Here is a 22,737-nt window from a genome sequence, read left to right on the forward strand (position 1 = left end):
GAGTAATGCAAATCAAAACTACAATGAGGTAGTACCACACCCATCAGAATGGCCATCATCAAAAAGTCTATAAATAAGGGGGAGGTTATAGATCAGTGGTAGAGTGCATGCACAAGGTCCTGGGTTCAATCTCCAGTACCTCCATTTAAAAAATAAACCTAATTACCTCCCCCCAAAATTAAAAATATATATATTTTTAAGTCTACAAATAATAAATGCTGGAGAGGGTGTGGAGAAAAAGGAACCCTCCTACACTGTTAGTGGGAATGTCAATTGGTAAAGCCACTACAAAGAACAGTATGGAGGTTCCTTAAAAAACTAAAAATAGCGTTACCAGGGGAGGTGGAAATAGCTCAGCAGTAGACTGCATGCTTACCATGCACAAGGTCCTGGGTTCAATCCCCAGTATCTCCATTAAAAAAAAAAAATACAGTTACCATCTCATCCAGCAATCCCACTCTTGGGCATATACCCAGAGAAAACTCTAATTTGAAAAGACACAGGCACCTCAGTGTTGATAGCAGCACTATTTACAATAGCCAAGACATGGAAGCAACCTAAATGCCCATTAACAGATAAATGGATAAAGAGGATGTAATATATGTATATTTATAATGGACTACTACTCAGCCATAAAAAGGAATGAAATGTCACTTGCAGCAACATGGATAGACCTAGAGATGATCATACTAGGTGAAGTAAGACAAAGACAAATATCATATGATATCAGTTATATGTGGAATCTGAAAAAAAAATGACACAAATGAACTTATTTACAAAACAGAAACAGACTCACAGAGATGGAAAACAAACTTGATTTGTTTTGCTACTGGGGAAAAGAGGGGAGGGACGGATAAATTGGGAGTTTGGGATCGGCAGATACCAATGTCGACTGAAATAAAATGCACAACCTAAAAGCTGAGAGTTATGTTTTATTCAGTGGACATCTCTGAGGACTCGAATCCCTCGAGCCTGGGATGACAGCCTCTCAGAGTAACCTCTTACTTGGTCTGGTTTACCTGCCTCCAGTCTTGCTTCTCTTTAGTCCATTTTTCATACTATTGATATAAGAGTATTTCTAAAACACCAATATAATCTCCTTGAGCAAACAGACAATATTTGTTTTATTCACTCTGATATCTGGAGAGCTTATGTTATTGCCTAGTACTTATTAGAAATATGAAGAGATTATATTTGTGGAATTGAATGTCATTACCTTGATTAAAGCTTTTTAGTCAATGAGGAAAAAAAGAAGTATAATTAGAGCAGAAAAATATACATGTCATTATTCTCAGTTGACATGATTTTTTTTCTAGAACAGATGAGAATAGATTACAGATGAGAATATAAATACAAATAACTAAATTAATGAAGAGTTGATCAAAGTTGTATAGGTGATCAATGTATAAAAATCAAGTGCATTTCTGTATTCCAGCCATAGAAAGTTAGAATATTTGAATTTTAACAAGATATCATTTACAACAGTAACAAAAAAATAAAGTAACCAGAAATAAACCTAACAAAAGATATGCTTGATCTATATGGAGGAAAGTATAAAACTTCATTGAAATACATATAAGAAAATCTAAATAAATAAGATTTACCATATTCAAACATAAGAAGATTCAGTATTATAAGGCTATCAATTCTCTCCATATTACTTCATAAATTCATTGCTATTTCAGTAAAAGTCCAGACAGGGTTTTACATGGAAACTAAAGATCTGATTCTAAAATGCATATTGAAAGCAAATATTCAAAAATAGCCAACACAGTTTTGAAGAATATGATAAAGAACATCCAGAAACAGATACCAAGACTTATTCTAAAGCAACTACAGCAGTTAAGACAATGATATTGATAAACAGACAAACAGACCAGACATAGAACAGAGAACCCAGAATTAGACCCATACACATATGGGAACTTGATATATAACATAAATGGCATGACAGGTAAGTGGAGAAAGGATAAACAATTCAAAAATGGCACAAGGTCTGTTTATTATTTATACCAGATCCATACCTCACAATACACACAAACCAACTAAAGATGCATCAAAGACTTAAATGCAAAAGGACAACTTTATCTTTCCAATTAAAAAAAAAATAGCAAAAAGATTTTTCTTTTAGAGCTAGACAAAATCTGAAGTACACATAGAAAGATAAACAAGTTAAAACAGGAAGAATTCTGAAAAAATATTTATAAAGCTATAATAAGTATAATAGTCTAGAACTTGCACACAAAAATCAGATATATCATTCTAAATCAAATTATGGTTATAGACCCAAACATATACCTATATTTAATATACGATAAAAGTGACAGTTCAAGTAAATATGGAAAAATGGACTGTTCAATAAATGGAGCCATTGGGAAATATCAAGTTGAATTCCTTCCTCAAAACAAGATGGTTCAAAGATTTAAGCATTAAAAAAAAAAGAAGAAACCATAAAAGTACCATAAGAAACCATGGTAGAAAGCCATCCTAATATTACACAAAACCTAAAAACTATAAAACAAAGGACTGAGACATATAAAGAAAAATTTCTGCTTGGAGAAAAACAAAGTCAGAAGAGAAGTTACAATTTAGGAAAACACTTCCAAATTACCACAGTCAAAAGGCTAATTTCACCACATAAAAGGCTTCAAAAACTAGTAAGTAACCCAAGAGAAACAAAAACATGTCCACACAAAAACTTACGCAAAAATATCCATAGCAACATTATTCAAAATAACTAAAAAGTAAACCCAAATTTCCATCAGCAGATGAAAAGGATAAATAAAATGTGGTATATCCATCCAATGGCATATTATTCAGTATCAAAAAGGAATGAAGATACATGTTATAATATAGATGAATCTTAACACATTATGCTAAGTGAAAGAAGCCAGTCACAAGAGATACTGCATGCTTCCATTTACATGATATGACAATAGTAGGCTAATCTATAGAATGGATTGGTGGTTGCCTAGGGGTGCTAGGGATTGGGGGGAAATAGGGAGTAACTACTATGGGTATGAGGTTTCTTTGGGGGATGATGAAAATGTTCTAAAGCTGAGTGTGTTGATGGTTGCACAATTCTATGAATATATTGAAAGCTACTGAATGGACTATTATAAGTGGGTGAATTGTATGGTATATGAATTACATCTCAGTAAGGTGTTATTTATAAAAAAACAGAAAACAGTAAGTAGATTTAAGAGGATTTCTCTTTCTGCCCTTAAGTGATTAAATGTTGTAAGAATAGCTGTTCCACTGTAACCAACCAGAAAACTACACAAACGATATGAAAGAACGGTTTTCAGAAAACAAGTAGCACAGGACTGTGATTCATGAGAAAAGGGAAACAAATGAGAAGAGTCCTATGATTGCCCTGGCTTGCTGCTAGAGTCAGTTTCCAGGCTGTAGCACAGAAGAAGAACCAAAACAATTCAGTCCACTGAATTAATGGGAGATAAACAGGAGTTCCCAGAGGCCAAAGCAGCTATAATTTCCAGGAGAGTACTAGGAAGGGACTCTGCACAGAGGGAGAGGCCCAGAGATCTGTAGAGGCATCTCTGCAAATTGCTGGCTGAGAACTAATCTGTGCATGCATGGAATGAAAGTCCACCAGGCTGGGAGAAAACTATTGGAAAATAGTAGGACAAATAATTCCCAAAGCTCACAAAGGCTTGTAACTGGTTTTCCAACAGGCGCAGTGCTGAGGGAATTGGGTTGTCTCTGGAAGGTTATCACCTTAGTAGTGAGACTAAATTAGCTCTAGATTATGGTTATTCTAGACCCACTCTAGAAAGCCTAAAAAGAGTAAACTGACAAGTAATTTAACTGTAACTATATTTCATTCTACTTGATGAGTTTATCAGAAAATTAGGTATTGTAGAAGAAAAGATCAGTGAATTTGAAGTCATAGCAATAGAAACTATCCAAAACAAAGCCTGGAGAGCCAAAACACTATAATCACTGCCACCATTATCATCATCATAATCATCATCAAAGTATTAGTGATTTATGAGTGACCAGTGTTAAACAATCTAACATACATGAGATTGAAGTTCCAGAAGGGGAGGATGTGGGGGAAGAAGGGAGAAAAAAATTATTTCTAGAAATAATGCAGGAACACTACAAAAATAACAATGTTTTCTGAATTTTATGACATATATAGATGGAAAGTGTATGACAACAGTACAAAGGAGGGAAAAGGGGAAAATGAAGTATACTGTTGCTATACTTGAAGTGGTATAACATTATCTGAATGTAGAGCATGGACTTAAAGGAAAAAAAAGAAAACCAAAGAGGTATAGTCTTTATAAATTAGTAAAATACCAACAATCTAATAGAAAAAAAATAGAGAAAGTCTTTGACTACGCAGTACTGGAACAGTCAACAGTCAACTTTTAAATAAATTATGTTAATATACTGGAACATCATGCACATGTGAAAAAAATCAGATAGCTCCCTCTACTGCAAGCACAAAGTTAGTACTCTTTAATTTTTGGAGAAAAGAAAAGGAAAATCTTCATGATACATTTTTAAGTGAAAGAGGCAAGGTCTAGGATAGTATGTTACCTTTTGTATGAAAAATAAACTAGGGGGAGGGTAGAGCTCAATGGTAGAGGGAATGCTTAGCATTCACCAGGTCCTGGGTTCAATCCCCGGTACCACCATTTAAAGTTTTTTAAAAATAAATATATATGTATGCCTACAAAAGTAAAGACTACCTCTAGAAGATTGATCAAGAAACTTCTAACAATGAATCCTTCTGGAAAAGAGATCCTGGAAGCTGTGGAATAGAAAAAGAAGAGAAATGTACTCTCTTCTTCATATTTTTATGTAAATATTGAATTTTCTACAATCCATTACCTATCCAAATAATTTAAAATCAAGAGTTAATAATAAGCACTTATAAAATCAGGAAAATGTGCATTTCAAACACAAGTATCACACAAGATAAAAAAGAAATCAAGTAGCAATCCAATTTGATTTTTTAATAAACTGTGTTTCTTCCCAGAATGATCAGTTTCCCCTGACTCCTAAAGCCTTTTCTGGTCTTTGTCATTTGTGACCTACTTTTGTAACTCCTACTTCTTGCCTTTCTTCTGTTTACCTTTCCATGATCTCACAGATATCTTCCTTTATTATCTATAATAAGCTATATTTTGATAGAATATCTTATGTTCTTTTTTCCCCCCTAAAGCCCTCATTATGTTTAATTTTTTATTTATATTAGGAAGATAGAGAAAAGGAAGGGTGGTCAAATCAGCATTTAATTTCAGTTAACAACTTACATCTTTAAAACACAAATACTTGTGCTTATTGCACATGTATGTACACATAATCTTCTCAAGGCATATAAAAGCTATTTTTGTATTTTAAGAACACACTCGTATCTATTTGAAAAATTTTATTATTGCAAAGATTATTTAAAAATCACAAAGTGTGACGTGAAAAGAGTTTTTTCTCTGAAAGCTCTAGGGCCCGTCTATAAAGTTTAAAGTCAGCCTCTGAATCACTAGCTATGTTACTTTGACTAAATCACTTACCCTTTCTCTACCTCAGTCTCCTATCTGTAAACTTGTATTCATAATAGGACCAAACATTGGGATATTTTAAGAGCAGAATAAATGCAGTAACAGACATTTCAAACAATGTCTGACCCAGAGTAAGACCTTAATAAATGTTAATAATGTTAATAATGCAACCATTAATATTACTAAAAGTAGTGAAAACATATTACCCGGGACTATCTGGGAATGGGTTAGGCTATAAAATGTGTGATGTCATTCATTTTTAAAAAATGAAATTCATCTAAACTTGCTTAATGTTATTAAATCAAGTATATAATTAGAACTCATTCATTATATGTTGTCTTATTTAAAAATTAAGCCTTTTTATTTCTGAAAAGAGCACGTGGACATAAATACAAGAGGAGTGCCTTATTTTTTTAATTTCAGATTGTTTTTCAAAGGACTATGCTCTTAATACCTGATGTTCTTTATTTCTTATTTTTTCCCAATTCAGGCTACAAAAAATCCTAATAAATAACATGTGAACAATAATCATTATCTTGTCCAATGGATCAAGTTATTTAATACACATAGAAATGCCATAACACTTTCTATCTTGCATTACTGTAAAATTTCTAAAAAATAATTCTTCCAGTATACCAAATGATGGTTTAGAGCCATACTGTTTCAATCTCCCTTTTTGCATTACCAAGATACTGCAAGAGGATTCAAAGAATAGAATTACAAAAGAACTGAGACAGCAATGTTGGAGAAATATAAAATATATTATAAGGATCAAGAGTTAATTTTACTGAAGGGACTTTAGAAAGTACATTTTTCCCTCAAAAATACTTGGGGAACTTCAGTAAAATGTAATACCCCTCACTTACTTAACGAATCAGAATCTCTGGGAGTAAGGTGCAGAAACCACACTTTTAAGCAAGCCCTCAAGTAATTTTTTTGGTTTACTGTCATTTTAAGAAGAAACGAGGAATAATGAAACAGAAAGGGTTATTTTAAAAGGCTCCATGTAAGTGAATCTTGACCAGATTTCAAGTAGGAACAGTAAGTGGCATGAAGGGAAGAATGAAGTAGTTATTCCAAACCAAAGGGATGGCATGTAAGATGACTCAGTTTCCCGAGAGATTTCGGCATCCTAAGCATATAGAAGTCCTGAATAAGCAGTAGAGGCACAAGCAGGTGGACACAACTGTCAACCAAAACTGCTATTAATTACAAAAACACTAGGCTTTTGTTGTTTAATTCTTATCCCACTTTCCAATACATATATTTTTTTCATTACTCACTCTGGAAATATAAGCCTCCTAAGTACTAAAATATTAACTGGTAGAGAAGAGGACCAAAATAACTTAAGCAAAAGGAAGGCCCTTTTGTTTTGAAGTCATAACAAGGATTTTTTTAAAAAGTAAAAAGGTAGAAAAGTCATTTTGGTTTTTGTACTAAGTTATGTACATTTATAAACATAGAACATTCATATAAGAGACTTTCTTTCAAAACAGCTAACCAAAAATAAACAATTATTCAAATTTGGAAGTTCATTCAAACTTAAGAGTGAAAACATGTAAATGAAGAAACAAACTGATTTTACAGATTAATTCTAATGCAACTGGTCAGTTTCCAAACCTGTAAAATTACAATTTGAGACTAGGTGATTTTTAAAGTCTTGTCCAGCTCAAATTCTAAAACAGTATGATATATAAATTCCTCAAACTTTGTATTAAATATACTAGGTTGTTCAAAAACTATAACATAAGCATATTCTGACAATTCAAATAACCCCAAAATGTTAAAATATTGATAGCTTCATCCCATAAACAGTCCAGCAGTACTGTTCTCAGACTTTGTTAACATGTGTTCTGAATGATGATGAGCCCAAAACCATCTTCTCTTACTTGGACTGCTAATATTAATAACATGCCACATAGCTACGCAATGAGGAGTTACAAAAGGCGTTATCATTATGGAATCCTGAAAATCTCTTAAAAATAAAGAGAAACATCATTAGCTAACCAGTAACATAACTCAATGACAATCTTAAATTCTGAAGCATCTAGAGTAAATAAATTTGAAATATTTATCTATCACGTAAAACAGGCAGTACTACTTTACAGTCTGAATATTACTGTATATCTCCTGTGGTTAAATAGGAAAAAAAAAAACTTCCCATGGTACTCTTCCCTCATAATTCTGATATTTCTTAGTATACACAGTACATATTTTCCATGTTCTTGTATGAGAGATGCACTGCACGGAAGTGTCCATGGGGGCAATTAAATCTGAGATAAGTGAGCTTATCATAATGGAGTTTTAAACAGAATGTGTATTTCTCACTGTAAGATGATTCTGTGTTGTAATGGGAAAATAAAATCAAGGGAGTCTGATTCCTTGGATTCTTCACAGTTATTAACTTTATTCTTAAATTAGTGGACTGGTCTGCATCTGCAGGATGAACAAACCTTACAATTTAAGACAGATAACTAACACAACATTGTAAATCAACTATAGTCCAATAAAATTTTAAACAGAAGCAAAGAACATCAGTCTAAGAGTAAATTTTGCTTGTATATGAAAAAGAACTCACTTCTAAATTTAAGTAACATTTACAAACCATGATGAACTGAAAACTGTCAGGCTGATCTTGCTGTCATACTTATCATTTTTACAAACCCACTTAGTCTGATGAAGAATCCTAATTTTAAGAATAACTTTAAAAGGGTGCATTTACAGACAGAGTTCATTCAACAGTAATACTGCAGCTCAACAACTGATTGTACAGATCTGTGATCCAGAAGCTAATTAAACTTTGTGTCTATCAGCAAATTAGCAACCACACCCCTTAAAAGAGCACTCAGGCGGTGCTCCATTAACTTTCACAAAGGGTGGCTTTCATTTAAAATCCATTACTTCATAGCCTGGAACGACCATGTTTGTTTTAAAAACACTGTCTCGGAGTAAAGCCAATGACTTTATCTACGCCTGAAACAATGTGGGGAAAGGCACCACATATAACTGGTGAATCTTAGTCACCCAACGATTAATTAATTATAAGGACATTATTCTTAATCACAATAACGTTCTCTGCATCACAAGTATTAAAGCCATTTAGAAACTCAACCAAAGCCCGATGACAATGTATTATTAGCCCATGAACAGTGTTTCTTTTAGGTTCTAAGAAAGGCATTAGTATAAAATACAGTTTGACCGCTTAGTCTCCAGATTTCCCCTGATCGTTTTACGATCATTTTTAAACCTAGAAAGGGCCTGTCTGCGGGTACTGTGAAAACCTGTGCAGAGAGGTTTGGGAGGGGAACATCCAAACTGAAGTAACTGCGGAGATCAACGAGGATCCGACTTCTTTAACTCCCCTAGGCTGAGCGGGGCGAGAACAGGGAACCTTACCTGCCAGCGGCCATAGGTGAGGAGGATCATGGAAATGGGGATGGCCGTGCCGGACATGGCGTGGGTGGAGGGCATGCTGTACTCGGAGTTGTAGAAGACCTCCAACTTGACCACCGGCGGCGAGGCGGGCCGCGGCAAGCGGATGATGTCCTTGGTGCACTGGCCCAGGTACATGACCAGCACCCAGATGACCACGAGCCTCCGGCCCACCAGGGCGTCGAGGTTCCAGATCCAGAAGGGGAAGAACAGGATGTAGAAGAGTTCGTTGCCCAGCTCCGTGCCGAAGCAGAACAGGTAGTAGAGAGGCCAGTTGCTCACGTGGGCCAGCTGGCCCTCCTCGCCCGTTAGCGAGTTGCGGCGCAGGGCGCCCGCGCGCCGCGTTGAGGCCGGGCCCAGCTCGGTCGCCAGCCCGTTCCGCACGCCGTTGGGGGCGCCGCCGCCACCAGGCTTGGAGGGGCACTGATTGCGGTCGCTCCCGGGCGGCGTGGGGCCTCCGGACGCCCCCAGCTGCAGCTCTCGGCGCCGGCAGTCTCCGGCGGGGGGCGCCTCCGCCTTCTCATCCTCCCTTGGGTCCGCGGTGGCCGTGGCGGTGCGGCTCGCCGGCGTTTCCACCCCGCACAGCCGCTGGAAACGGGCCACTTTCTGCGGCTCCTGCAAACTGCCGGCCAGCTGGGCCAGGCGCTGCCTCAACGACATGATAACGGGACGGCGCGGCCCGCGGACCGGAGGACGGCGGCGGGAGGGTGGGGCGGCCCCGGCGCAGCTCCGAACCGTCCCCGCGCGCCTGGCCAACGGCAGCGCCAGCCGCAGCGGGAGCTGCACCTCTCTCGCCTCGCTCTGCTACGCCGGCTGACGGCGCCACAGGCCACAGCGGCCGCCGCGCGCCCCCGCCCCGCGCGCGCTCCGCCACCGCCCGCGGCCTCCACGCGCCGGCGCGCGCCGTGCCCCGCCCCCACCGCGCCTCAGGAAGGGGACCCGGCCGCGCGGGCTCGCCCCGAGCGCATCCGGGCGGCGTCAGGGGCGCTGAGGCGCCGCGGGGCGGCGGCCTTAAGGTTCTGCTTAATACCCACCAGGCGTCGCGGCACTCGGCGGGCAGGACGTCGCCCGTCCCCCTTCTCTATCCTCAGCCCTGGTTCCCCTCAGCCTGGGGTTCCCGACTTCCCTCTGTCCAGTGTTGACTGGGAGAGACCACGATCCTGGTGCCAAGTTCGGCGGTGCTGGTGCCAAGCACCCGGACGGCCTTTTAGCCCAGAATCAAACGGTGAATGAAGGAGAAGTAAGCACCACGCGCCCGGAATCGGACTCAAGGAATCACAAGTAATTACAGACCTGTCCCTGACGGTTGATGTCCTGAAAGCCACGTGCCAATTGACTAGTGGGAGCAAGAGTTGATGTAGATCCCAGGCCAATAGTGTGTCATTGATTATCAAACGTTCAGAAATAGCCGAAGTAAAACCAAAGAATCACTGAAGTAGTAATTAGTAAAAGTGTATTGTGAACACACCAAAAGGACAGTTTGCAAACTGGGAGCACAGGGACCAAAACGTGGAGTGAGGCTCTGGGGTATATTGTTAGCATCTTAGGCAGTGAGACTTAAGTGACTATTTCTTCTTCATAGTGATTGGTTATAATATTAGAATTTTCAGTGGTTACCTCATGTCAACCTTGGGAAACAGTTTTGTTTATGATTTCCAGAGGCATAAGCAAAAAATGACTCAGGTCAAGTTCGTCATAAAAAATAAGCTAAGTTAAACTTTATTTGTTTGACTAAATTGGATTTGTCTGCCCAGGGAATTTTCAAGGTTGGACTCCGTTCGGTTTTATTTTTCACAAATATTTTGGTGTGGGAGCACAGTTATTCTTGACTTACATGTAGAATTTCCTTTTATTAAATTCCAATAGCTAGTAGTCTTGCACAGAAGAAATGTAATTGGTGGCTTAATGCATTGGGTAGATTTTTGGGTCTTTTGATAAAACTGGTGTAGAGACTTAACTTTCATGTCTCACAAGTTACCAACTTGACTTCTAGAAAGAATAGTTTTTATTAGAAGGACTCTGAACTCTAATTCTAGGAAGTTAGTTCAAGTAAGGTGAATGTCTATAATTAAAAATTTTGAACTTCTTCCAAGAAACAGGCTGGAAAATTCCCCTCCCTTATGTTATTAGAAATATTTTCTTCTTTTCCCAGAGAGAATTATTCTCCTCCTCCTGCTCTACTTGTTAGGAGGTAGCCATAGAAAGATGAATAAATCATCACCTGTGCCCTCAAGTTGCTCACAGTATAAATGGGAGACAGAGATAGACGCACCTCTGGGGTGCAAAGCAAATGGTAAGTGCTAAAATAGAGACATAAGCAATATGCTCTGGAAAGGAGAAGCGGCAAGTTGACTGGGGACAGCAAGAAAGATGTTAAGAGGTGATCCAGTTGAGCTGAATCATAATTAAAGGCAAGATATGAATAAGTGGAGAAGCCCATTTTAGGAAGAAAGAAATTGAATAAAGACAAGGGATGGAAATGTGCAAAGATGTATTTGGTAAACAATTAATAGCTTATAGAACACAGCACTGGAAGGGTAAGAGATTGGAAGGGGGTTAGAAAGGGAAGATAGGACCAAATTGTAAAGGCTGGGGATTTTATTTTGTAAACAGAAGGGAGGCGTTGATTGCCTTTAAGCTAGACAGTGACACCGTCAGAACTGTACTTTAGAAAGATGACTAGGACGGAAATCAGAGATGAATTGCCAGAGGTCAGAGACCAAAGGTCAGGTAAATAATTAGAAGACAATTACAGTAATCAGGTGAGAGATGATGAGTGCCAGAACTAGAGCTGGGGTTCTGGGAATTGGAAGGAAGATTTGAGAGGATTTCATTTGAATCCATCAGTCTGCAGGCAAATAATAGTCCATCCCTGACTGGAACACATTGTGTCTAATATTGAGGCATTTATAATCTAGAGAGGAAGACAAAACATGAGAAGACATGCAAGTATATTCAAAGGTGTAAAGCCAGACATAATAAACAGTTCTAGGAAGTGAGATATAAGCAATCTATCCGTGGAATGAGAAGCAGGGAGGTGGCACTGGGTTAGCTACGAATGGTTCTGTAAAACAGATGATTAGCTGACATTCAAAAACAAGGAGCAACTTGGTTTATAAAGAAATGTGGAACAGCTTCGGTGAGTTAGTTTACACATGCTTTTCTGTGAAAACAATTTGTTTACAGGGTGATTATTCAGATTTATCCAAGAAATTTTTGATTATGGGGACTATTTAGCCTAAAGACAGCAAAAAAAGAGGAAAAAATATAAAACAAAATGATTTTTGCGGATCTTCCTCAACTTTCAAGGGGTTACGTCCTGCTAAACCTATCATAAATTGAAAATACCGTAAGTCAAAAATGCATTTAATACACCTAACCTACCGATCATCATAGCTTAGCCTAGCCTACCTTTAATGTGCTCCGAACACTTATATTAGCCTACAGTTGTGCAAAAGCATCCAATACAAAGCCTATTGTGTCATAAGATGTTGACTGTCTCATGTAATTTATTAAACACAGTAATGAAAGTGAAAAATAGAATGGCTGTATGGGTACAGAATGGTTATAAGTGTGCAGGTTGCTTAACCTTGTGACCTAGTGGCTGACTGGGAGCCCTGCCCTGCCCGGCATCTTCTACTGCATATCCCTAGCCCAGGAAGAGATCAAAATTCAAAATTTGAAGTACAGTGTCTGCTGAATGCATAACACTTTTGCACCGTTGTAAAGTCGAAAAATCTTAACTTATACCATCATAAATGGGAGACTGTCTGTATAACCCATGGCTAAATTATGAGTCCTTCAGCACTGGCAGATTTTGTCAGAATAAAATATTCTCTTTAAAGGTAGTGGTGACAGAGATGAGGGGAAATGGGGACTTGGCCTATGACTGCTCTAAAAAGGAACAAGAATGCAAGTTGACAAAACTTGGAAGGGCTGACACTGTCCTGCTGGTGCAATAGATCTGTTAACGATAAGGACAAAGTCTTACTTGTAAACCAAAGCCCCACTGTGGAAAGACTAGTAATTCTGGTGGATTCTATTCTACCCACTGGACAAAATGGGTAGGTTCCCCAAGATTCTTATACTTTGGGCCAGTGAGAGATTGGGTGATATCACCTCAGTGGCTAAACCTTTAATTTCTAAACTCAGAAACATAGTAGACATATTTCTTCCTTTAGAGAAATCTAGACGGCAGGGAGAGAAAGTGAAACTGCCCCAAACAGCAGCAGGAACAGAAGGTCTTGAAGATTCCTACCAAGGTTTGAGCCCCTCCCTATGGTGGTTCCTCAGGCCACCTCTGCCGCCTGGCCTTTCCTGATGCTTGACTCTTCAGTCATTCCTTGGATATCAGGAGTCAATACATTCCCCTTCTATTTAAGTTTGTTTGAGGTGGGTTTCTTTTATTTTCAAATAAAATGTAATCATACGCGTGGTTAGAGGCAGAATTAGAACTGGAAGACAGATCTGATTGCTGATCTACAGCTTTGCTGACAAACAATTTTTTTGTTGCTGCAAAATCTGCTGCAATCCCCCAGAGGCAAGGACCTGTGCTCATCTTCTAATTCCTTTTCCTTTCCACTAACATAGTGCTGGGAGCAAAACAGAAACTGAATAAAGAGTTGATGAGTTACTATAAATGTACGCAGTTATGGAAAGAACACTGTCTTGATTGAGAAGAGCTCGATTTGGAACTTGGATCTGCCACTGGCTTCCTTTAAGATCCAAGGCAAATAAATCACTTACAGTCTCAGAGGTATAAATCCTCGCTGCAAACTGGAGAGAATAAGAGTCCTTATGGGATTATGGAAAGGCTAAAATGACATTATATAGGTGAGAAATTCTTAAACTCTAAGGTGAATTAACCAGAGGGTGTACCTTGGAAATTTTATTTAAAGAATTGAATCTGATATCTTATCATTTTAACATCACTATACAAATATCCATCATTGTCTCAGACTCAGCATATTCATATAGAATACACTGTCTTCATACTTCTGACTCCATTCGCCACCCCCTGAAATCACTTCCCTGCTTTCAAAACTGCTTTCTGAAAGGCAAACCTGATCACAGTTCTATCCTGCTTAAAACCCTTCAGTGTTTCCCCATAGCCTTCAGGATAAAATTCACATTTTACTTTGGCATTCACAAAGGATTAAATTTAGGTCTCTCAGGATACATGAGGGAAAACAGGTGATTGAGGTATAGTTTACCCAGAACTTTGGTTTCCCAGAGGCTGTTTGGCTACCTCCTGGCTTTTTGTTGTCTTCTCCCCTCCTCACAAGATATGCACACTGAGGGGACTTTTAACAGGGAGAATGAGGGAAGCCAGGTGCTATTCAGGCCTCATATACCTGGTCATCATCATCCTGCTCCTGCATCTGCCTCTTCCCTCTGCCCTGGCATGCTCACTCTATTTAGTTATTCTGAAATGAAGTTCTTGGAATATTTCATGCTTCCTCGTGTCAATTCTCGGTGTCACATCAGTTCATATTATTTCTGTCTTGAACTCACTTTCTTCCATCTCTCACCTGGCTGAATCCTTCAAGACTGTCTCCTACCCTGGAACATGAATTCGTTGAAGACAGAAATAGTATCCTTGATTTCTATATCCCTCACACCTAAATGTTTTCAACCAAAAAAAAGAAATTTTATATATATATATATATATATTTTATATACTTTTACATAAAATATATATATATAAATTATATGAAATACATATTTATTTATATATATATATATAACACAGAAGGCTACAAATGAGAAAAAGTCTATTTGGGGGCTTAAGAATTGCAATTTGGGAAACTCATATTCAGGTAAAATCAACAGTGTTTCAGGGAAGGGAAAGAGTCAGGGGCTTATGGAGGCAAAAGCCATCAGGCTGTCCTCTGGCATAAGAAAGGAAATGTTTGTCCTTAAGGGATAGGCCGTCATGAGTTGAGTTATTTTAGGGTAAGGGTCCAACAAGTATCTTGAGTTCCTGGCAGATGTTCCGGATGCCTTTGTCAGGTCAGTAAGTTGTCAATAGGTCAGATTCCATCCGTGGTGAGATGGTGAGATAAGCACAGGTCAAATTTCCTCAGTGGCCTCCTGGCTCCATTTTAGGGAGGTCTCTTAGCAACACCAACTCTGTTTTGATTTTCCTTTCACAATATTTACTGAAAAACTGAAGGAATATATATGAATGAATGAGCTTCAGAAATCCCTTCCTGCAGAACTCCCCTAGAAAGACCCTGAAGTCTAAAGAGATTGTTAAAATGTATATGACCTTGATAATTTGGCTTCAGTTCATTCCCAGCACAGCTGTATGTGAAAAGAGGTTATTCCCTTGTCCATTGCTCATACAAATCTTTGAGAGACCTGATGATCCTTAGAGATGCCAAAGGTCTATTCAAACCAGTGTGTCCAGTAGCTATTTGGTGATGAATTCTTTGGAGTTATTTGACTTAAATGATCACTAAGAAGTAAGTGAAGCTTTTCCTTTTTTGGATAGCCAGTTTTGATAGTAAAGGTATCATTTATTGGATCTTATTGTGCAATATGTACTATTTGATATGCTTTACAGATAGTAACTAATTTAATCATAATAACCCCATAAGGTAAATCTTCTTTCTACCTCCATTCTACGTATGAAAAATTGAGGCATAGAAATATCAAAGAATGTGGTTGAGGTAATAGAGCTGGTAAGTAGTAGAGCCTGCTTTCAGACACCTGAAACCAGAGCCCATACTCTTAACATATTAAGCTATATTGCCTCCCAAGAGGTCTTAAAACGACCAGTTCAATCTTTGCTATTATCTTACTACCATTATTATTTAGGAAATTCCATCTTCTGCTTTATTGTAAACAATGTTCAATTGACTTCTGAGTCCTGAACCCTCATTTTATCTCCATTCAGTTTTAATTACAAGAGCAAATATCAAGTGCTTATCAAATGTTAGGCATTAGGCTAAGGGCAGAGAATATGCATAGAATAAGTACAGCCATGCCCTTGAGAAGCTTATAATCTAGAAGGAGAGAGAAAAAAATGTAGACAAGTTACTATAATAAAAGACAACTGTGTTAAATACTTTAAAGGAGATACAGACACAGTGTCAGGGGAATAATAATGGAAGAGATTAATTCCCAAACAGGGAAGGAATAGCATATGTGTTGGATAGAAATTCAGAGGGGGTAAATTTGGAGGGAATACGTTCAAGGCACAGAAAAAGAAAATGGGCAAACACAATGAGACTGGAAAAAACAAGCCAGTTTTAGAAATGGCTGAAAGCATTTAATGGAAGGAAGAAAAGATGAGGCTCAACCTCTTGGAAAGACTTAAAGCTACACTAAGGAATTTGGACTTTATTCTTAGGCAACAGAGTGGGGAAAAAAAAAGGAGAGCAAAAAGAGTGCAAAAGAATACTGAGGTTGGAGTAGTAACCTTTAGAGAGATTAATTTGCTAGCAACTTGAGAAATCAGGAGAGGCTAAGGAGACCAGTTAGTAATGGACAAAGATGAGGTTAGTAAGGGCCTGAAGGAGAACAGTAGCAGTGGAAAAAAGATGGCAGATATAAGATATTCAGAAACTATCTCTATTTAGGATGAAATAACATGAAATTACTTTAATGTCATATTCAAAATCATACTATGCCAAATAAACAAATCTGAAAGGATCATTCGGGGGAAAAGGGGAGACTGTTGCAGTAGGGAGGACCCTTGATCAGAACACTGGCCAGCATAACAGGAGTTGGGCAAAAAGAGTTTTTCTTTTATAGAGAGGTGTGAACAAGGCTAGAAAGAACCAGGTGAGGGGATGTGGGGTGAAGGGGTGGGCTGATGGTCAATCAGAAATGTTCCACCCTGAGGCCAGACTCTTCTCAGGGAGCTGCTCTTAAGGAGGGGCTGTGTGCTGCCTCCAGCTCAGGGTGAGACCAAGTTTAGGCTCCTGGGGGAAGGAAAGAGCTTAACCAAAGTTTGGTTATTTTCATTCTGTTCCTGTAGATCAGTGGGGACAAAACAGTTGAGTTGCTAATCATTTACAAGGCAAAAGAATGGGGATTCGGAGGGTCTGTGTATGGCACTGTCACAGATAAGGCAGGCATTTTATCCAAGTCCTGTGGGGAAGAATGCTTCCTTGCATTCCTCATAGAGGGTGAGGGACTGCTTAACCTTCAGGTAAAGGTCAACATTGTCAAATAAAACAAGGAGGCATTACTTTGTAGTCAGATTCCTGTTGAGGAGCAAAGGTGTTAGTGTTCTTCGGATGTTAAGCCCAAACATTTAAGTTTCATTTCAACACCTGGGCAGTCAAGCACTCACACACCCACATCGAGTAATAGGACAAAGACTCTAGTATTTTACAATTTATCTGGAGCTTAGTCATTCCATTGTTTTCAGAGCTGTTCTTATTACAGTTTAGTGCCCAGGGCTAGTCCCTAAGCATAGCCATGGTTGCCAGCTACTGAAATTATTGCTGAAAGGTAAACTGCAAAGAGAAGATTTTAGGCTTCAAACCTGTAATTTGAACACTGTAGTTTTTTAATTGTTGAAGTTCAGGATAACAAGGAGAGCTGATGTGAAGCAACCTTAGATTTTCTCAGTGTGAGGCTAGAAAAAGCTGAGATTTTAAACATCCAGTCAAGGAGTAGACAAAGATTCTCTCCTGGACCAAGCCTAACTCGACCTTGGGCTCAGCCCTTGGCCACTGAGTCGTTTTAGCCAGAATCCTGCTGAGTCAGTTTAGTGAAAATCCCCTACCGTAGGTATATGGTCACCCTCACCATCAGATCAAATTCCTCATCCTGTACCCTTGATGTCTTATTATCCTGGGCCAGCTTTCACCAGGAATCCTGTTGAGTCGATCTAGGAAGAATCTCCCTCACCCCTGATGTTTCCTCTTAGTACTATTCTATCCACTGACGTCTCTCCTGCTCCTTGTCTGTAAATCCCCACTTATCCTTGTATTCAGAGTTGAGCCCACTCTTTCCCCTACCACAAAACCCCCAATGCAGTAGTGCATCTTAAGTGAAATCTTCCTTACTATTTTAAAAAGTTATGAAAATCTTTTTAGCAACACCAACAAGTTCATATATATATTCATATATACACCCTAGATCCAGAAGTGGGATGTCACTTCAAAAGCAGATCTCTATTGCTTTATTCTTCTTTTTCATATTGTTTTGATTGTTGGGTGAACAAAATTATTTAGTTTCATGTGTAAATTATGAGTATTATAAATCCATACCATTTCCATTTACTAAGTAAAAGAAAACAATCTTTTGACTTCATAACTTCCATTTTTTGAATCTTTAAGTATCAGAACATCAAAAGAATAATGATGCTTCATAGTTTACATAGTATATTTCCATAAAATTGACTTTCATATACATTATTTCATTTGCTCCTAATAGTGATACTGTAATAAATTATTATCACTAATCTATAGTCGAGGCAACTTAGAATGTGGCAGAACTAGAATGAGAATTAAGTCTGCTGGGTATTGGTGGAATACTATTTTCCTTTTACTATACTGCCTTATATATTACATATCTGGAAAAATATTCTATGTAGGAATGCAAGAAGATTAAATTGAAAGGAATGATAGTGGTAGATGAAAGCATTTACTTTGAATATATCTGTCTTACATGCATTCTTTGATTGGTTCATTTTGGGCAAGAATAATATATGTATCTACAGATGTATCTATTTCTCTTCTATAGATAAATGGCACTCCTCAACAGTTTTTAAGTATGTTAATGGAAATGGATTGAATGAATGTTTAGGGCTGTATGCTAATACTGAATTTATTAAATATATATATAAAATGTTGGGGATTCCACAACTGATATAGTTTTTAATGTACCATTCCATAGAGTAGTATTTAATTAGACTAACATGGCCTTGATAACCAAAATCAGAAAAGGACAGTGCAAGAGAGGAAAATTGCTGGCTACTTACACTCATGAAATAAGATGTGGATATTCTAAACAAAACGTTAGCAAATCAAATCAAACAATGAATTAAAAATGCCTGCATATTGGATTTGTCCTAGGAAAACAAAGTTGGTTTACTAGTAGACAATTGATCAATGTAATTTACCGCATTAACAGATCTAAGGAGAAAAACGTATGATCATCTCAGTAGATAAAGGATAAATATTAAGTAAAATCCAACATCCATTCACAACAAAATCTTTTTTTAAAAATTAGACTATAGTGGAACTTCCTTAACCTGATAAAAGTTATCTGCAAAAATAAACTATACCAAACATTTTACTTACTAGTGAAATATTGAACATTTTCCTTAAGACCAGGAGCAAGAAAAAGATATCCATTATTACCACTTCTCTTCAGCATTGTATTGGATCCTAGTTGCTTTAATAAGACAAAGATAGGTATGGAAGAAGCAAAATTGTCATTTTTTTGTAGATAATAAAATTTTGTGCATGTAAAAAATCTAGAAATTAATGATTAAAATTGATAAGAGAAACTGGCAAGATTGTATAAAAATCAGTATACAAAAGTGAATTACAATTCAATAGCAAAATATCAATAGCAAATATCATTTAGAAGATGTGATTTTTAAAAAGATGCTATTTTCAATGGCAACAGAAAAACCAAAAGTACCCAGAAATAAGTTTAATAAAATATGTATAATCCCTTTTTGAAGGAAATGATAAAATGTTATGAAAAGACATTAAAATCCTAAACAAATAAATATGTCAGGTTATTAAATAAGACTCAATTTGATAGTTTTAGTTCTCCCTAAATTTATCTACAGATTCAATTAAATTAAAATTTAAAACTAAGGAGATTAAAAAATGTTTAGTGGAACCTGATAGCTAATTCTAAAATTTATATGCAGTAAAAAAGATTAAGAACAGTGAAGAAGAAGGAGAACAGGGTAAGAGGACTTGATCTGCCAGATAACAAAACTTATTAAAGGACTGTACTAAGGAAGGCAAAGTACAATTGGCATGGACTTGTATGCAAAGACCAATGAAGCATGACAAAGAACAAACAAACAAGCAGAACAACCTTCCAGCATAATGGCCATTGCAGATCATGGAGGAAAGACTGAGCATTCAATAAACAATGCTGAGGCCACTGTGAATCTCTGTGGGAAAGCTACAGACCACCGCCTCATACAATATACGAAAGAAAATTCCAGGGAGGTTGAAACTTAACTGTGGAAGGCAAAACTTTAAACTTCTTTAATGATATATAAAAAAAATCCTTATTATATTAAGAGTAGAGGAAGATTTCTTCAACTAAGCACAAAAACAAACCATAAGAGAATAGTATATGGATTAGTTCAGTAGACATAAATTAAGAACATGGTGTATCAGAAGACACCAAAAAGAGTAATAAATTGAGAAGATACATAAAACTCACAAAAGATTAGTATCTAGAATAAATATGACTGTTAATAAGAATAAGACAAACTGATACAAAAAAAGTAGATACAAGACACAAACAGACATCTCACCAAAGAAGAGATTAAATGACTCATAACCATGTGAAAATATGCTCAACCTCTTTAGTAATCAGGGAAATGAAAATTTAAACGAGAGATACCATTTCACAATAGCCAGCCTGGCAAAAATTTAAAGTAGGTTAATACAGATATTGGTAAGGCCATGTGGAGCAATCAGAACTTTGATACATTGCTGGTAGGAATCTAAATTGGTACAACCGCTTTGGAAAATAATTTGGCATTTTCTGGAAAAAAAGAACACAAGCATACCCACAACCCACTATTTCTACTCCTAGGTGTACCTTAAAGGCATCTCTTGCACACATGCCCTAGCAGCACACGTATTCATACAAGCAATGTTTGTGATAGCAAAAAAATGGGAAACCTGAATTGTCCTTCAGCAAAAAGAACAGACAAATTGGTGTATGTTCCCACAATGGAATATTCTACACAATAGTGAAAATGAATTAACTTTTATTCTACATATTGACATAGATGATTCTCAAGAACAAAATATTGAGAAAAAAATTCAAGTCCTAGAAGAATAACATAGTATGATTTCACTTATATAAAGACCAAAGAAACACAAACCCAAGTAATAATATATAGTGGTTACTTTGCAGGCTATGGGGGAAGGGCACATTGTGGCTTCTGAGGACCAGTAATTTTCAGTTTTTGAATCAGGGATTAGTATATACATGATCATTATATAGGTATATTCTAAATTGTGAAGATGAGAAAACATAGGCAAAACATTCTCTTTTTTTGTTGTTGTTAGCATGTCTTCTTTTTTTTAATTTTATTTTTTTTTTGGCGGTCGGGGGGAGGTAATTAGGTTTATTATTCATTTATTTTTAGAGGAGGTACTGGGGATTGAACCTAGGACCTTGTGCATGCTAAGCACATGCTGTACCACTTGAGCTATACCCTCCCCCTGGCAAAACATTTTCTGACATAAATCTTAGCAATATTCTCCTAGGGTAGTCTACTCAGGCAATAGGAATATAAGCAAAAATAAACAAACGGGACCTAGTTAAACTTACAAGCTTTTGCACAGCAAAGAAAACCATAAACAAAACAAAAAGACAACCTACAGAATGGGAGAAATATTTGCCAATAATGTGACTGACAAGGAACTAATTTTCAGAATATATAAACAACTCATACAGTTTTTTGTGTGTGTCAAAAGACACAAAAAAGCAAACAACCCACTCCAAAAATAGGCAGAAGACCTAAACAAGCAATTCTCCAATGAAGACATACAAATGGCCAATAAGCACATGAAAAAATGCTCAATATCACAAATTATCAGAGAAATGTAAGTCAAAACTACCATAAAGTATCACCTGACATCAGTCATCATTAAAGAGTCTGCAAACAATAAATGCTGAAGAGTGTGTGGAGAAATGGGAACCCTCATCCACTGTTGGTGAGAATGTAAACTGGTGTAGCCATTATGGAAAACAGTATGGAGATTCCTTTAAAAATTAAAAATAGACTTACCATATGATCCAGCAATCCCACTCCTGGGCATATATCCAGAAGAAATTCTAATTCAAAAGGACACATGCACCCCAATGTTCATAGCAGCACTATTTACGATAGCCAAGACATAGAAACAACCTAAATGTCCATCAACAGATGACTGGATAAAGAAGTTGTGGTATATTTATACAATGGACTACTACTCAGCCATAAAAAGAATAAAGTAATGCCATTTGCAACAACATGGATAGACCTGGAGATCGTCATTCTAAGTGAAGGAAGCCCGAAAGGGAAAGAAAAATACCATATGATATCACTCATATGTGGAATTAAAAAAAAAAAAAAGAGAGATAATGAATTTATTTACAAAACAGAAACAGACTGACATAGAAAACTTATGGAAAAATTTGTTTACCAGAAGGGAAAGTGGGTGGGAAGGGATAAAACGGGAGTTCAAGATTTGCAGATACAAACTACTATATATAAAATAGATAAACAAGTTTCCACTGTATAGCACAGGGAACTATATTCAATACCTTGTAGTAACCTATAATGAAAAAGAATATGAAAATGAATATATGTATATATATACATGTATGACTGAAAAATGCTGTGCACCAGAAATTGACACAACATTGTAAACTGACTATAATTCAATTTAAAAAGTAATAAAAATAAAGTATAAAAATAAATAAATTGTGTAGATACATTTTGTAGCCTTTTGTATGCATGATACATTTCCAAAAAAGAAACTGAAACAAAGCTTTAAAAACCAGGGCCATCATGGTGGAGTTGTATTTCATCATACCACAGCAAAGGCTATGGCAT

At 37.2% G+C, this 22,737-nt stretch overlaps 2 protein-coding genes across 2 annotated transcripts in view; one reads left to right on the top strand and one right to left on the bottom strand.

Moving 5' to 3' along the window:
* SGPP1 (sphingosine-1-phosphate phosphatase 1) overlaps positions 1–9,831 on the bottom strand; it is a 33,860-nt gene extending 24,029 nt beyond the window's left edge. The window contains exon 1 of the mRNA XM_010976659.3: positions 8,928–9,831. Within this exon, the coding sequence (XP_010974961.1) occupies positions 8,928–9,623 (696 nt within the window). The 5' untranslated portion in view covers positions 9,624–9,831. The remainder of the gene's footprint in view (positions 1–8,927) is intronic.
* Positions 1–22,737, top strand: part of SYNE2 (spectrin repeat containing nuclear envelope protein 2) — a 413,158-nt gene that overhangs the window by 55,159 nt on the left and 335,262 nt on the right. The gene's annotated exons all lie outside the window — the stretch shown is intronic.

This window comes from Camelus dromedarius, chromosome 5 (assembly GCF_036321535.1).
Source record: "Camelus dromedarius isolate mCamDro1 chromosome 5, mCamDro1.pat, whole genome shotgun sequence".
Lineage (NCBI taxonomy): Eukaryota > Metazoa > Chordata > Mammalia > Artiodactyla > Camelidae > Camelus > Camelus dromedarius.